Source organism: Sander lucioperca, chromosome 4 (assembly GCF_008315115.2).
Source record: "Sander lucioperca isolate FBNREF2018 chromosome 4, SLUC_FBN_1.2, whole genome shotgun sequence".
Classification (NCBI taxonomy): Eukaryota; Metazoa; Chordata; class Actinopteri; order Perciformes; family Percidae; genus Sander; species Sander lucioperca.
In genome coordinates this window covers 29,144,421-29,160,147 of record NC_050176.1, presented here as the reverse complement: position 1 = coordinate 29,160,147, position 15,727 = coordinate 29,144,421, and the positions used below count along the sequence as shown (strand labels likewise).

Genomic DNA, 15,727 nt, shown 5'->3' with positions numbered 1-15,727 from the left:
CCACCTCACTCAATGTCACGTTGTTGTTTCTGCCGCTCACGCCCAAGCGGGGGAGCTAGAGCTGCTGAGCTGTTCCTCCAACGGCTATCCACCACGCGATATGTTACAAAAATCCCGCGATAGTGGCCACTTGTTTAGAATTCCCGAAAGATGGCGGCGGCGCCTCCGGATGAGGTAACCCTGCAGTCTCGCATCAGTAAGTCATTATACTGTACAATATCAGATTGACTTTTTAAGGGAAAGCGATAGCCGATACGCTGCTAATGGATACGCATATCAGGTTAAACTAGCCGCGGTCGACCATAGTACTCTCCCGAGGGAAGAGATGAGAGTCAAGAGAGCGAATGTCATGAAATCATAAAGTGCAGTTGTCGATAGGCAAACAAACTCAGTCAGATATTGTATCACCTTTGCTGTGATACGCTCGTACTTTGAGCTCACATTATGTTGACTGTTGACAGTTTGAGGTTGGTGATGCTACACAAACATGACATTTACATTTTAAAAAATCCTACTAATGTCCAGCTGAATGCTAACAAAATAAACTAGCTAGTTAGCTGATGACTGTTGAACAAACCTAAAACCAGGAACCATAACTATACAGTACTTCTGCTATAACCTTAGACACAGGATTCAGATTCTGTCACCCATTTTCTGCAAATAGGAGCAAATCTTTTCACCTGCTACAAACCAGAGACCTGATAGCTAGTTTGCATATAGCGAACAACCAGAGCTGCTCACGGAGGTTTTATAAAGATTGAAATTTGCTGCGGTAAACTCCTATTGTGTTAAATGCAAGTCTACTAGTCACTACATGTAAAAGGTTGATGTCACTCAGAGAGGTTTGACAGACTGCACACATCTATACACAACAATCCGACATAAGGAATGTCAGGAGACTCATGTTTTGTTGTGTTTTTTTGCTAAATGTAATGCAAAAGAAAATACACTCACATGGAGCTTACTTAAAGTTTGGATATAGAGCAGATGCAGAATTCAGCCTGATGTGTTTTCCTTTCACACAGACAAGGCCACCAACCCTTTGAATAAGGAGACTGACTGGGACAATATCAAAGGATTTTTTGATCAGCTCAACAATGAACCAGACGGGTGAGATGATAAAGATGTCACACCATCTCAGAGTAGTTGTTCTGTCAATCACCATATTACGAAATGCAGAATCAAATCAGCGCTCTGCCAGCTTTTGATCTAAATTCTAACAACTTGGTTTAATGAAGTTTAACAGCTCTGTAGAAAACCTCATATAAGCTACATACTGTTTCTTCACAACATGAAACATGTCTGACCATTCTCATGTTTTTCTTCTTAATGTCAAGGGTGTTTTGCTTCACATTTTACATGTTAAAAATGTGTGCATGTTTCAAAGTGGGGTTTTTTTGTGGCATATTTCAAATTCATCTCTTGCTTTTTTCTGTGAAGGTTACATTAATTGTCTAATCTATCAGTCCCCAGCTCGCAACCAGACTTCTGGCCCACAAGATCCAGTCGCCTCAAGAGTGGGAGGCTATGCAAGCGCTTATGGTAAGCTAACGAGTGTAAAGGTCTGCGGAACGCCACATTAGAAGCCACTTGTCTTTTTTTTTTTTTTTGACAGTGAATACTTTTTTGTGTGAAGGCTTGTCTGTACAAAGATAAAACAAACAAAACTAAACTATTCCCAGGTTCTTGAGACGTGCATGAAGAACTGTGGAAAGCGATTTCACAGTGAAGTGGGAAAGTTTCGCTTTCTCAACGAGCTCATCAAAGTGGTGTCGCCCAAGGTAATAATCCTTGTCTTTTATGCTCTCATACCAGTATGGCTGCAACTGTACATCCGTGAGAATTATTTTGTGTAACCAGTGAAAGCAGCTTTTAAGTGCCTATAGAAAACATTATGGAAATAGGTAAAGAAAACAACAGAACAGTGGGCCAGCTGTCAGTGTATTTATTTAGTTATAGTTGTTAAAAGACATTTCAATTTTTCTTCCAACAATTGCATGAATCCCCTCTACTCTGCAGTATCTGGGTACCCGGGCTCCAGAGCCAGTGAAGAAGAAAGTATTAGAAATAATGTACAGCTGGACAGTGAGGCTGCCCGGTGAGACCAAGATAGCGGACGCCTATCAGATGCTGAAAAAACAGGGTGAGCTCTCCAGAACAAAAAGAGTACATGATAGAAGATGAGAAACGCCAAGCTAAAAAAACGTGTCCCAAGATAAAGGACATGTTTTTTTAGCTTGACGTTTTTCATTCTCTTGCATACATGCATGGTGTATTATTCCATACATTTACCATACAGTACAGTGGTTTATGAATGTGCTTTTTAGTTCACGTAGAGCAGTAGTGATAGTGTGCACATCCCCATCGGTGAGGTGCAGGGCAAAAAGGGGCTGTTTACAACTGAAAAAATTAGATGCCCGCACTCTGCTGATACTCCTATAAGTTTTATTGTGCTTTCTAGTTCCCATATTTCACTGATAATGTGCTTTTTGGTTCCCGAAATTTTCCTTGTATAAACAAATAGTGTTTTGTACAAGGCAGTGTCAGTTCTCCTTTTTATGGTGATGAGCCACAAGCATGAGACTAATGTCCTTAGTCATGCTTAGTTGAATCTAGTGTGATCTTAAAAATGCTGTTTCCTCCAAAGTTTCCCTAAGTTACTGCAGTATAATAAATACCTACGTAGGGTTGTGTAGGAACCATATCTGTAGCCCGTTGGTTTCTGGTGCATTTTGACCGAATACATCTGACTCTCTTATAATGTGCTGTTTAGATGTATCTAAAAAATAAAAGTGTCAAGAACAATGTTATAGCACCAGTATCACATACGTCATGTACAGTACTCTGAAGTTAATAGGTGTTCTTGTTCTCTTCCAGGCATTGTCAAACTGGACCCTGTGCTTCCTGATGACAAGCCCCTCCCACCCCCTCCACCCAGAGCCAAAAATGTCATCTTTGAGGATGAGGAGAAATCCAAGGTATCGGTGATTAGGAGGCTCCATTCACGTTGAATGGGGTTTCAAACAGAAAGAACTCGATTTCTAAGAAGTTGTTCTGTACCCATCACATCCTTTTTTAAAGTGAAACTCCTGGGAGGAAAATCACGGGTCAACAGTTTACAAAGTTCTCTTCCTCTTTTCTTTCCTCTCCCTGTTCTATCCTACCATGTTTTTGTAGATGCTGTCTCGCTTATTGAACAGCACTCACCCGGAAGATCTAATAGCAGCAAACAAGCTCATTAAGGAAATGGTCCAGGAGGTGAGTCATTGGTTTTGTTTACCAAAAGTGCTGTACAGAATGTGGTCTCACTTGCACGTGCGTCTGTTTTTTTTTTTCCACCATTAGTACAAAAGACACACCCGAATATGTAACATGGTAACATTAATGCAACTCGGTAGTAGTCTTACGGCCTTTTTTTTATTATTATAGTGTTTATAGTGGGAGTTGTGCACTTGATTTCCTCCAACATTGACAAAAGATGTGGAAATCCAAATAATAATCAAGGTTTTGATGTAGGTATACTCAAACATCAGGGTTTCGTTTCAACAATAGATTATTAAAGGTAATAATCTTGAAACTACTTCATTCACTGATGTTCAACATTTTTAGTTTGATATGATCACAATTTGAAACAATAAAAAACTAAATACAGATTATTCCTGAAGTCATCGAGATCATTTATCATGATTTGAAATTACGATATATGATATGTAGCAAAATAGATGCAAGCAGTAGTTCAATGGTACTCCCGATTTAATATTAAAATAAAATATTAACTCATTTAATAATTTCCATGATTTGTAAAGTTTTAACTTTACATATTTGAGTACTTATTGTAATAAAGAATACTCCTAAACTGTAATGTAGCCTTTATTACCATTATATTGTCTTGTCTTGGGATGAGGATCAGCACCTCTAAATCGGAGGCCATGGTTCTCAGCAGGAAACCGATGGAGTGCCTTCTCCAGGTAGGGAATGAGTCCTTACCCCAAGTGAAGGAGTTCAAGTACCTTGGAGTCTTGTTCGCGAGTGAGGGAACAATGGAGCGGGAGATTGGTCGGAGAATCGGCGCAGCGGGTGCGGTATTACATTCAATTTATCGCACCGTTGTGACGAAAAGAGAGCTGAGCCAGAAGGCAAAGCTCTCGATCTACCGGTCAGTTTTCGTTCCTACCCTCACCTATGGTCATGAAGGTTGGGTCATGACCAAAAGAACGAGATCCAGGGTACAAGCGGCCGAAATGGGTTTCCTGGGAAGACCCAGGAATAGGTGGAGGGATTATATCTCCAACCTGGCCTGGGAACGCCTCGGGATCCCCCAGTCGGAGCTAGTTAATGTGGCTCGGGAAAGGGAAGTTTGGGGTCCCCTGCTGGAGCTGCTACCCCCGCGACCCGAGACCGGATAAGCGGACGAAGATGGATGGATGGATGGATGTCTTGTCTTGTCACAAAATGAAGATCTGCAAAAATGCTGCAATTTCATAATGATCCTGGGCACTGTGAGATCCTCTCGCTCTTTTTCCAGGACCAAAAGCGTGTGGAGAAGGTATCAAAGCGATTGAACGCCATCCAGGAGGTGAAAGAGAGTGTCAACCTGCTGAGCCAGCTGCTGGAGGGCTACAGCAAGCAGAGCTGCTCCCAGAGCAACCAGGAGCTCATTAAGGTTAGCGCAGCTCAGCACATTAAAACTAGCTGCAGCCACAGTCTCGTAAATCTGCTCGTACCACCCACTGCAGGTGTGCTTTTAGTGTTTTTAACATGTGTCTGTCTATTCGCAGGATCTTTACCAGCGCTGTGAAAAGATGAGGCCTACACTGTTCCGATTAGCAAGCGATACAGAGGACAGCGATGAAGCCTTAGGTAAGGTTGCTGACCTCACACTATGTCATGTTATATAAGGCAGAATAAGGTATTTATTAACTCACTTTTTTCCATACAAAGTTCATGGAATCAGGCTCCATTCCAAAGCGTAAATTAATACACATTGGTGTTGCTAATGAGCCTTTTTTCTGCTTCCAGCGGAAATCTTAGAGGCCAATGACAGCCTGACACAGGTCATCAACATGTACAGACAGCTGGTAAAGGGGGAGGATGTGTCAAAGGATGGCATAACCTCGCCCTCACAACCAGGTAGGTACATGTGTGTGATTTGGCATCCTTAAAGCTATAGTGCGTAGTTTCTGTCGCCCCCATGAGGGAATTCTAAGTAATGACAACAAAACTGTCGGTGTGTCCACATGATACAAGCCTTACGTGATCGTGATTGTGCACGCGCCCCCACCCCTCCTCGATGCAGTTACTAGTATGCAAGGAGGACACAGAGGATTAAAAAAACATGATGGACTCTTCAGAGCCATAGCCATATGGCCATAGCCATACTGAGAAACACAGAGAGAGTTGTGTGGAGCTGATAGCCTTTATTAGCTTTGTAGCAACTCATTTGGCAATGGCTTGAATGTAACGGACGTTTGTTAATATCAAAAATGTATTACTAAGCTTGATAAATTAAACACATTTACCAAATATTTCTTTAGACTATAAGATCACAGATGGGTTTGCTCTGTCCAAATCAGGCAGCAGTAGCTCAGCACTCGTAGACCTGATGGGACTTAACTCATCCGTCAACACGGCACTATCCAGCCCCGAGCCCTCCAGCCTCCAGACCCTGACTCATAACATGGGCATCAGCCTCTTGGATGATGAGCTCATGTCACTGGGTAAGCACAAAACAACTCATCTGGCTTTTAAACACAAAGGTAGATTAACTTTTTAACAAGCCAAAAAGGACAAGTCAGCAATACTTAAAGTGCTCATATTATGCTTTTTGGCGTTTTCCCTTTCCTTTATTGTGTTATATATCTTTTTTGTGCATGTAATAGGCTTCCAAAGTGAAAAAGCCCAAAGTCCACCCCAAAGGGACTTACCATCTCCAACAGAAAACACTGTTCACAAACTGCTCCAAACAGCTCTTTTGTAGTCCAGCCTTTACCTCCGTGACAAACGGACCACACCTTATAATGCTCGCCTAGCTGCTAGCATGGCCTGTCCTCATACTCTGCTTCTGACTAGCTAGCAGTCCTTACCTAGCTACTGAGCATGTGCGACTCCCAACAAAGATGTAACAGAAGTGAGATGCCTCATTCTGTAGCTAAAACAGAGAGCTCAACACACAGGGTGAAAAGAGGAGCTGCCGCAATGTGCAGTACAACAAAAATATGGTGTTTTTTGAAAATTAAACCATGTAAACCTATTCTGATATAACCTCTAAATACAATTTTATGAACCTGAAAATGGGCATAATATGAGCACTTTAAACCTTATTTCCAATTGGCTAGTGTGTGGCCTTCCTGTTGGCTGTCTGGCTGGCTGAAACAGCATCTTCAGAAGTAGACCACATCTGACTCGACCACAACAAAGCCACTAGGGCTGCAACTAACGATTATTTTAATAATCGATTAATCTGTCAATTATTTTTTCGATTAATCGATGAATCGGATAAAAAAACAAAAAACAAAAAACAAAAAAACATTAATTTACATCAACTCAATACATAATTACATACATGTTGTTTTAGTTAATAGTTGTGTAAAGGTAAGTAACCCAAAAAGCAGATACAGACCCCACACACACACACACACACACACACACACACACACACACACACACACACACACACACACACACACACACACACACACGTTCACTTGAAGCTTATTCATTAAATTATTACCATCATTGTAGTAAGTGCAAGTTAAGTTCATTTGTACACCACATTTAAACACAGCTTAAGATGAGTAAGTGCTATAAAAGAACTTTCAAATGAAATTAAAAAGTACAACAAACACATATACGTCAACAATAACTGATATGGGACAAAGCACAGAATATATACATGACAATAGATTGAAAAATGAATGGGCCAAAAAAGGCGAGTGAATAAAAACGTGTCTTTAGTCCTGCTTTACTACCGTTATTAACGAGCTAACGCTAGCTTGTCATGCTGGTCAGCTGGATAACGAGTAAACACCACACCAGCACCACTGGAGGGACGTTACGTTCTTCACTTCAAAACGGAACAAAAGTAGGATTGTGTAGTGACTTTACCCTGCTGTTGAACTCCCTTCCTCCTCATCAAGGACTCCAACATGTTTACGTTTTAGGTGCTGAAGCATCACCGTGGTGCGCCTGTGCCATGCCGTGTCGCTTTTGCTTATCTTGCGATTAACACGTTTTCGATTTATTTAGTGTGAAATGCTCCTACACCTTGGATGACTTAGGTCGTACTGATTTCTCTGCCTCCGCCGTGTGTTTCAGAACAACGTTAAGGGTCTCTCCGGTGTCGCTTCGTATTTCCTCTACCCCCGCTCTGCTCTTTTTTCTTTTCTTTCGCTCCGCGCCACACGGCTCTCAACTCAATTGCTTTTATCTCCGCGACTGAGTGGCGTGTCGCGCGACACAACCAATCGATAATGAAATTCGTTGCCAACTTTTTTAATAATCGAATTTTATCGATTTTATCGATTTGTTGTTGCAGCCCTAAAAGCCACACACATTTATGGTAGTGATGGCGAGATGAAGCATCATGAAGCATTGAAGCTTATCAGCAAAGTGGTTTGCCACCACCTGTTGGTCACAGAGTGTATAACGGGCAGATATATTACAGATGATCTATGTGATCTAGACTGTATCAGAGACGGTTTTTGACCGAATTTTGCACCAGTAAAGACTTAGAAATAACGATGAAGTAAAAATTCTTTCCACGTAATCCATTTATATCAATATAGCTTAGTGTGTATTTTCTGGTAGTGTAATATAATAAACGGATTTCCTTGAGTGTGTAAATCAATCCTTTGGGTCATAATATAATAGCAGGAGGGGCAATTTTAGTAGGCTATATTAAAACGGGTACGTGTCAAGGGTTTAATTGGGCTGAGGGCCGTGAATGTGCGCGTGTAGATCATAGATGTATAATAAAACTGTGTAGACTCAAATCACTTCATAAACCAGAATTAGAGTAGAGCTTAGATTCTCTGCCCGAGCCCGAACCGGACCCGACCCGACCCACGGGCCGGGCCAATATTTTACGCCGCTATGATCGGGCCGGGCAGGTAAAGTAATGATTTTTTAATCATTACTTTATTAGCCTTATTCAGTGGGGAGCAAGCTATGCCTCTCCAGCTTCTCCCATAGCTCTGGGTGTATGTCCTGCACTGACTTGAGTGTGAGGTAAACGGTGCTACATCGTGTCTCCCCCATCTGCAGCACTGTTGTCGGCCAGTGCATCAGCATGCAGACCGTGGCGAAGGACAGTATTAATTGGTGATCGAGACAAGAAAGTCTCCTACATGGTTCCAGGGCTTTGATTATGTTGCTGCCTTGATCTGTTACCCACACTATTCGGCTGAGGGAGCAGCTAGGGTCGAGTTTTTTTTTTTTTTACGTTTCTTCATTCGGATCCATTTGCGATCCATTCCAATCTGAATAAACAAATAGCGCAGTTTACATGCTTCGTCCTTGTTGCATTACCGGTATTTATTAAGATAATTCTAAACAGATTTCTGTAGTTTAAACAACTCTGAATTGTAGTTGAGAACGTCAGTTATAACGGGCCATGTATTAAAAAAATTGTCAGGTTTAAATCGGGCTCGGGCTCATAATTACAGTTAATGTGTCGGGCCGGGCTCGGACACAACATGCACGGGCTCGGGTAGGGTCGGCCTTGATTTTTTGGGCCCGATCTAAGCTCTAATTTACAGCCTGACCGATAAAGGATTTTTAAGGCCAATATCGATACAAATATTTGGTGATTTAAAAATCCGATGTTCCGATATATCGGCCGATTATATATATATATATTTTTTTTTAAATCCAGAAACACGTAACAAAACAAACAGATTTCCCTAACATTAGTTATTTGAGTCCTCACTAAAATATGATAATGCAGTTTAAAAATAAACTTTTCAACTTTTTTTTTATTGTCACAACAGAACAGAGGAACATCAAAATATGTTAAAGTACTGATAAATAAAATGTATAAAAATACAAACTTAAGATATGAAATTTAAAGGGTTAAACACGAGTGTGGCCAACAGGGACGTTGTAGAGCGCCCTCTGGTGGACAAACTATGCAACACCAACACTCATAACATGGTTGAAGGGTGTTTCGTCTGTTTTTATTTTATTTTTTAAATATTCATTTATCGGCCATTATAAATGCAGATAGCGATAGTTTGGAAAATGCCTAATATCAGCTGATAATATCGGCCTGCCGATATATCGGTCGGGCTCTAATGCCATTTGTCTAAAACGATACAAGCCTCGAAATGCGCTTAGAACATCACTCATTCACAGCCTTTTTAGATTTAGCCAAACCTGTCACAAACTAGCATTAGCAGCCAGTTGTCTTTGATATGTTTCTGTTTTTGATTAGGAGTTTTTGAACATCGTTACGTTTACATTTTTTTATGTTAAAACCACCACAAATTGGAATCAAATTGAATTAACCTGTTGTTGTCTTTGATTTCTTAGGTCTGAATTTAACGGAAAACTTCGACTCTCAGAACACTTTTCAGGTGCAAGTTGTAAGATAATACTTTACTGCTCACATTAAAGCCATTATATGTAGAATTAAAATGTCTGACTTTTCAAAGATGGACAAAAACGTATGCCATCAGAATCACTGAAACTATTTATGTCATCTCCATCTTCTCATACACTTTGTCCACACACAAACTTGAACCGTCTGTTTGTTTAGCATTCTGATGGCACAGAATCATCTGCAACATCGGCCCCTGCTGCCGTGTTGCTACCAGCTGTGGTCCAAACAGCGCAGGCGCCGCCAACAGTGGGCCCCACTCCTTCTCCTAAACCCATGGAAGAGCTAGAAATGTTGGGGAAGACATTGTTACAGCAGTCCCTACCTCCAGAGAGCCAGCAGGTCAAATGGTAAGTTACGGGAGGATACACAGTTAATAACCTCAAAGTTGTTTATTGTTTGATGGAAAAGAAATATGTGTCTGTGTTTGACATATAATACACAGCAGTGGTAAATCACTTGTGATGGAGAGTTACGTTTTGAATGGGGTTTTGGGGGTAATTTGTGTTTCCCCGTTCTTCTACATGCAGGGATAAGTTCCAACCTCAATCCAGAGTCAGTTTACGAGATATGCAGACCAAGTCCGCCGCCAACTGTAGAGCCGCTCCTAATGTAACCCCCGCCTCCTCTGGTCCTGCTCCTGCTCCTGCTCCAGGCCCCGCGTCCAGCCTGAGCCTCCATTCAGAGCTGCCTGACACTCTCCTCCTCTCCAATCTGAGTTTCGCAGCTGCTACCGACCCCTACGACAACATCTCTCTAGCTGAGGTTACCGTGTCTCTGGAAGCAATCAAACCTAGTAAGCATGAGCAATAAAACCAGACCCAACAGTGACGCTGGGTCCAGTCATGGGTGCAGTTTTCTCCATTTCTCTACATCACATTCTGTTTTGTCCCCCCCCCCCCCCCCCGGATGGTTCGGTAAATCTGTTTCAGGCAGCTTATTACCAGTGACTGTATTCGACAAACACAGTCTCCGGGTTTTATTCACCTTTGCCCGTGACTGTCCTCCATCACGGCCTGACGTGCTGGTGGTGATCATCTCCATGCTGTCCTCCGCCCCCATTCCTGTCACCAACATCCGCTTTCAGGCAGCTGTACCAAAGGTAGGTTGAGGTTCTCCCTCTTCCCTTTAAGGCAATCTGTATTAGAGCGCCATGTAAAAGTCTTAACATTCAGTCAAGTGGAAACTATATCTTTCGACTAAAATACTACATTATATATTTGTGGATATCGATTGTTAATGTGTGTTTTTAAGGTGATGAAAGTGAAGCTGCAGCCTCCCTCTAGCACTGAGCTCCCAGCCTTCAATCCCATCCTGCCTCCCGCCGCCATCACACAGATCCTGCTGTTGGCCAACCCTCACAAGGTATTCTCCCTCTCCTCATATGCATGCTGTGAGTCGGCCTCAGTTCAGGACCATTGTTTAAAGGTCCTATGACATGCTGCTTTTTGGATGCTTTTATATAGCCCTTAGTGGTCCCCTAATATTGTATCTGAAGTCTCTTTCCCGAAATTCAGCCTTGGTGCAGAATTACAGCCACTAGAGCCAGTCCCACAATGAGCTTTCCTTATGACGTGCCATTTCTGTGTCTGTAGCTTTAAATGCTATTGAGGAGGAGAGAGGGGGGGCAAGGTGGAGGGTGGGGGTGTGGCCTTGACCAACTGCCACTTTGCTTGTTTGCAAGCCATGATGTCTCTCTCTTTCTCATGGGTGGGCCAAATTCTCTGGGCGGGCAAAGCAGAGAAAGGGTAGATAACCTTCCTCCTTATGACGTCATAAGGAGCAAGATTCCAGATCGGCCCATCTGAGCTTTCATTTTCTCAAAGGCAGAGCAGGATACCCAGGGCTCGGTTTACACCTATCACCATTTCTAGTCACTGGGGGACCATAGGCAGGCTAGGGGATTTTTGTAGATTTTATTGCACATGGGGGTTTTTTTTGTCACTTTTTCTGATTTTTTTTTTTTTTTTTTTTGGTCACTTTTTTCAGCGTTTAAAAAAATAAATGTTTTTGTCAAATTTTTTTGTCACGTTTTTATCACTTTTTGTGATGTTTTTGATGATTTTATTTGTCACTTTTTCTGATTTCTGCGTTTTTGTAGCTTTTTCCAACATTTGTCATTTTTTTCAATGTTCTTTTGTCATCGTTCTGATATAGAAAGTTTTTGTAAACGGATCAAATTTGACCAGAGGACAACAGGAGGGTTAATGATAATTACCAAATCTGAGGGTCAGACTACATGTTTTCAGTAAAAAAAACTGTTGATTTTTTTGCTGATATGGACATTTTTAGTGCTAATTAGAGCTGCAAATATTAATCGATTCATTGTCAACTCTTAAACTAATCGCCAACCATTTTGATAACTGATTAATCGGTTTGAGATATTTTTAATGAAAAAAAAGTTTTAAAAAAATCTCTGATTCAAGCTTCTTAAATGTGAATATTTTCTGGTTTCTTCGCTCCTCTGGGACAGTAAACCGAATATCTTTGAGTTGTGGACAAAACAAAATGTTTGAGGATGGCATCTTGGGCTTTGGAAAACACTGATGGACATTTTTCACCATTTTCTGACATTCAATAGACCAAACATCTAATCGATTAATTGAGAAAATAATGGACACATTAATGGACTATGAAAATAATGGTTAGTTGCAGCCCTAGTGCTAATGCTGACTCCTAGGCTTTGATCTGTAAACAATTACATTTACACTATTCTACTGTTACATCAATAGAGACAATGCAACTCTGATCTAAATTAAATGAGCACATTGACATTTATACACTTGACATTTTTGCAAGCAAACAGCTTTGTATATGCAACACATTTTATGAACTTATAATTGTTGAAAAATTGAAAATATAAATGTAGTGATGTTACCCTGTGGAGTTTGACCACTTACTACTTACACTATAGAGCATATTATGTGCGAGTGGGTCCCTGATTTGTTTGTGTTGTCCACGTGTATGCACAAACATGCGTGAGCAAGTGGCCGACGTAATCCACATCCTCCTAAAGATTTTGAGCATGGAGATGCATTCAACACATATCTTAGACCTCAAGGATACACACAATGCATTCGGGTGATAAACACTGAATGCAAACCGAAAACTCCACAGCGCACCTTTAAGCAGCGACTGAGAACTGTTTCATCATCACTGGGAAATGGTAATGCAGTGTTGTAGTCGAGACCACCTAAACCCAGACCAAGTCATCACCAAGACCAGAGTGTATCGAGACTAAGTCAAGACCAAGACTTTGAGGAGTTGAGAACAAGTCACGACCAAGGCAGGGCAAGACCAAGTCAAGACCAAGACCAAGACCAAGACCAGACCAGTGCCAGACAGCCAGAGCTTCTTCTTCTGTCTCCCACATTCACTCTCTCAGGAGTGCGTGTTAAGGGGGGGCGGGGAGAGGGAGTTAACAGGAACAAATTTCAAATTAGAAATTAGAAATGAGTCGAGTTATTGGTTGCATTTGAAGCAGGAAGTTTTACAGCCAATCACAGTAATGATGTTGACACATAAAATTAGACAATGCAGAGGCAACTAAGTAAAATCCCTGCAGTTGTGGTCTTGAAATAAAATCCAGAGTCGTCTTTATCCGAGACAGAGACAAGGCCGAGTAAAAACGCGGTCAATTCTGAGACTAGACCGAGACCTTCAAAAAGTGGTCTTGAGACCAATACTAATCTCGAGTACTACAACACTGCAGTGACAGTAACATTGAACTGACATTTTTTTTCTCTCGTGTTTTCAGGAAAAGGTACGTTTGCGGTACAAGCTGACATTCAACCTGGGCGAGCAATCTCACGATGAGTCTGGTGATGTGGACCAGTTCCCACCCCCAAACACCTGGGGGAACCTTTAGGGAGAAGGACCGACCCCCCCCACCCCCACCCCCACCCCCACCCCCACCCCCCCGTCATCTGATCTGCTGCTTCCTTTTTAGATCTAGGTTGAAGTTGTCCCTCATCGCTGGCTGGAGGCGAGACGGCCTCTTTAAACTTCCGTGGTTTCAAACTCTGGTTCGGTAATACAAACTGACACGAGGCCAGTTGTGGGAACCAGCTTCTACCTTGTGCCTTTCTTCGCAGCCTTCCTGTCCTTATTCCATCAGCTCCACGTTCCTGTGTTCCATAGCTACTTTTCTTCTCCTTCTTTTCAACAATCATTCCAACGCAAACTATAAAGCAAACTGTCAGAAACATTGATTCAATGCAGTGACATTTGGGGGAAAATTTTTTTTTAAAAACCTGAATGTGTGCATTTGTCTGGTTAACACACTGTTTAACCATCAATCAGATGTGCCATGTCACGTATATTACATGTAACAGTCTCACATTATTTCAGTTTGGTTTTTTTACCAAACCCCAGTACTCACCCCGGACAGCGTGAGCTCACAGAGTATTGTCACAGTTTGTGTGTTCAGTGTTTATTCTGAGTGTTCTGAGTAGGGTTGCAAGAAATCATTTTTCTTTTAGTTCATCAATAATCAGAATCCAAATAGGATTTATTGCCAAGTAAGTAACTCTGCCTTAGTGGTTGGGTGCATTTAAAACAATAAATGTAAAAGACATGTAACCTAAACAAATATGTACAATATAACAATAAGAAAGGCTGTATGGTTTAGTGCAGGGTGTGCAAAAGTTCAGAATATATATTATGTGCAAAGGTCAGGTATATAATCCATGATGTTCGTTAATGTAAGATGTAGTGTCTAGGGGTGGGGGAGGTTAAGAGTCTGTGTCAGTGGGGGTCGCGGGTATTGTTTATGAGGCCCACTGCAGTCGGGCTGATAGTGCTTTTCAGTTACACTTAAAGTCAGTTACATGCTTCAAGTGATGTTTACAGTATGACCAATAGCCAAAACAACCCAATGTATTCAACCTATGATATGGAATAGTTTCCATCCAATCCTATCGAATGATGGATTGATTAATTTGCGAACTGTTTCAGCACTTCGGTTTTCTAGAAATAGCCACAGCAGCAGACCTAATAGTCAGATGGTATCATGCTCAACCTACTAGCAAACCACTTCAGTTGCAGAGGGAAATGATGAAACTAAATTTCATTCATTCATTCGTTATCCCTTTGAACGCATTGAAGCGGTTGTTGTTTATCCAATGGAGACAGTTGAGAGCATGAGTTGAAATGCAGTAATAACTGGAAAAGTATCAGGAGACACCACATCGGTGTGTCATGGGAGCATGAATTGGTACACAGTTTTTAAGTATTGCCTTGGTTTTTGTGTGTGTGTGTGTGTGTGTGTGTGTGTGTGTGTGTGTGTGTGTGTGTGTGTGTGTGTGTGTGTGTGTGTGTGTGTGTGTGTGTGTGTGTGTGAGAGCTGTGACAATAGGCCTTTATCACAGCAGACTTGTCATAGTAGGAAAAGTGAAGGTGTTTAGGAATTCAGCCATTTATGTCATTAGTTACACCGTGCTTTTCCTAATGGGTCATAATGTCTTCTGTGAAAAAAGGACTTCGTATAAAGGGTCCTAAATCTCTGCCCCTGTTAAAATACTGAAATTTAGCTTTTAATTTCTGAACCTTTCTTTGTTTTCAAAAGATCGGGACATCTTTCACTCAGAATTTTGATTTTGAGAGTTATTTTACACATGAACTTTCATGCACTTTTTTTTTGAGTTTTCCTTTTGCACTTGTAACCATTCCATATTACAATACATTGTCTTTTCTCATTTGCTGCCTTTCTACTGTTGATCAACCCAAAGAGGGACATGTGAGTCCTGAGTTGACATTGCTAACATCCCGTTTGATTCTACCACACGTGCCTAAGATGCAACGTTTGATTTTCATTTGCTTTGTACATACCTGTATACGTAAACAAATGACTAGTTTGATCTAGGTATCTGTTTTCATACGTTCATGTCCATCTCAGAAAAAGACTTTGTGAAACAAATGAAACATCCAGTGACGTTACAGAATCATCCTAATATCCACGGTCTTTGAGTTGATTGGAGCGCTTAGGGTCATAAAGACTAAAATAAAATGAGATTGTGAGAAATAAGATTCTGATATACATGTGAAACTCTAAATGTGTGTAACTACTGTACAATAGGGATAGAGCTGGAGATTCAGTTTATAATATGACTGATCAATCACCCATTGAGTAAT

General features: G+C 41.3%; 1 protein-coding gene across 2 annotated transcripts; it reads left to right on the top strand.

Annotated features, from left to right (window-relative positions):
• The first annotated feature begins 77 nt into the window (after nt 1-77).
• On the top strand, nt 78-14,169 carry LOC116057206 (ADP-ribosylation factor-binding protein GGA1-like). Of its 2 annotated transcripts, none has more exons than XM_031309596.2 (18): nt 78-196; nt 1,026-1,110; nt 1,467-1,542; nt 1,683-1,781; nt 2,020-2,143; nt 2,878-2,978; nt 3,178-3,258; nt 4,526-4,663; nt 4,779-4,860; nt 5,020-5,130; nt 5,574-5,717; nt 9,529-9,572; nt 9,755-9,945; nt 10,126-10,391; nt 10,528-10,697; nt 10,850-10,960; nt 13,353-13,483; nt 13,598-14,169. In XM_031309596.2, the coding sequence occupies exons 1-17, from the start codon at nt 151-153 to the stop codon at nt 13,461-13,463; spliced, it is 1,980 nt and encodes a 659-aa protein (XP_031165456.2). In that variant the 5' UTR covers nt 78-150; the 3' UTR covers nt 13,464-13,483; nt 13,598-14,169. The 2 variants fall into 2 exon arrangements, with proteins under 2 accessions (XP_031165456.2, XP_031165457.1); XM_031309597.2 differs by having other exon boundaries at nt 9,529-9,581.
• The last annotated feature ends 1,558 nt before the right edge of the window (nt 14,170-15,727 follow it).

What these genes read in the sequence shown, in the direction of transcription:
- LOC116057206 (XM_031309597.2), top strand. Translation starts at nt 151, where the DNA reads ATGGCGGCGGCGCCTCCGGATGAGGTAACCCTGCAGTCTCGCATCA. An exon ending in AGGCTATGCAAGCGCTTATG is followed by an intron (nt 1,543 to 1,682) that starts GTAAGCTAACGA and finishes AACTATTCCCAG; the next exon opens with GTTCTTGAGACGTGCATGAA. An exon ending in GCAACCAGGAGCTCATTAAG is followed by an intron (nt 4,664 to 4,778) that starts GTTAGCGCAGCT and finishes GTCTATTCGCAG; the next exon opens with GATCTTTACCAGCGCTGTGA.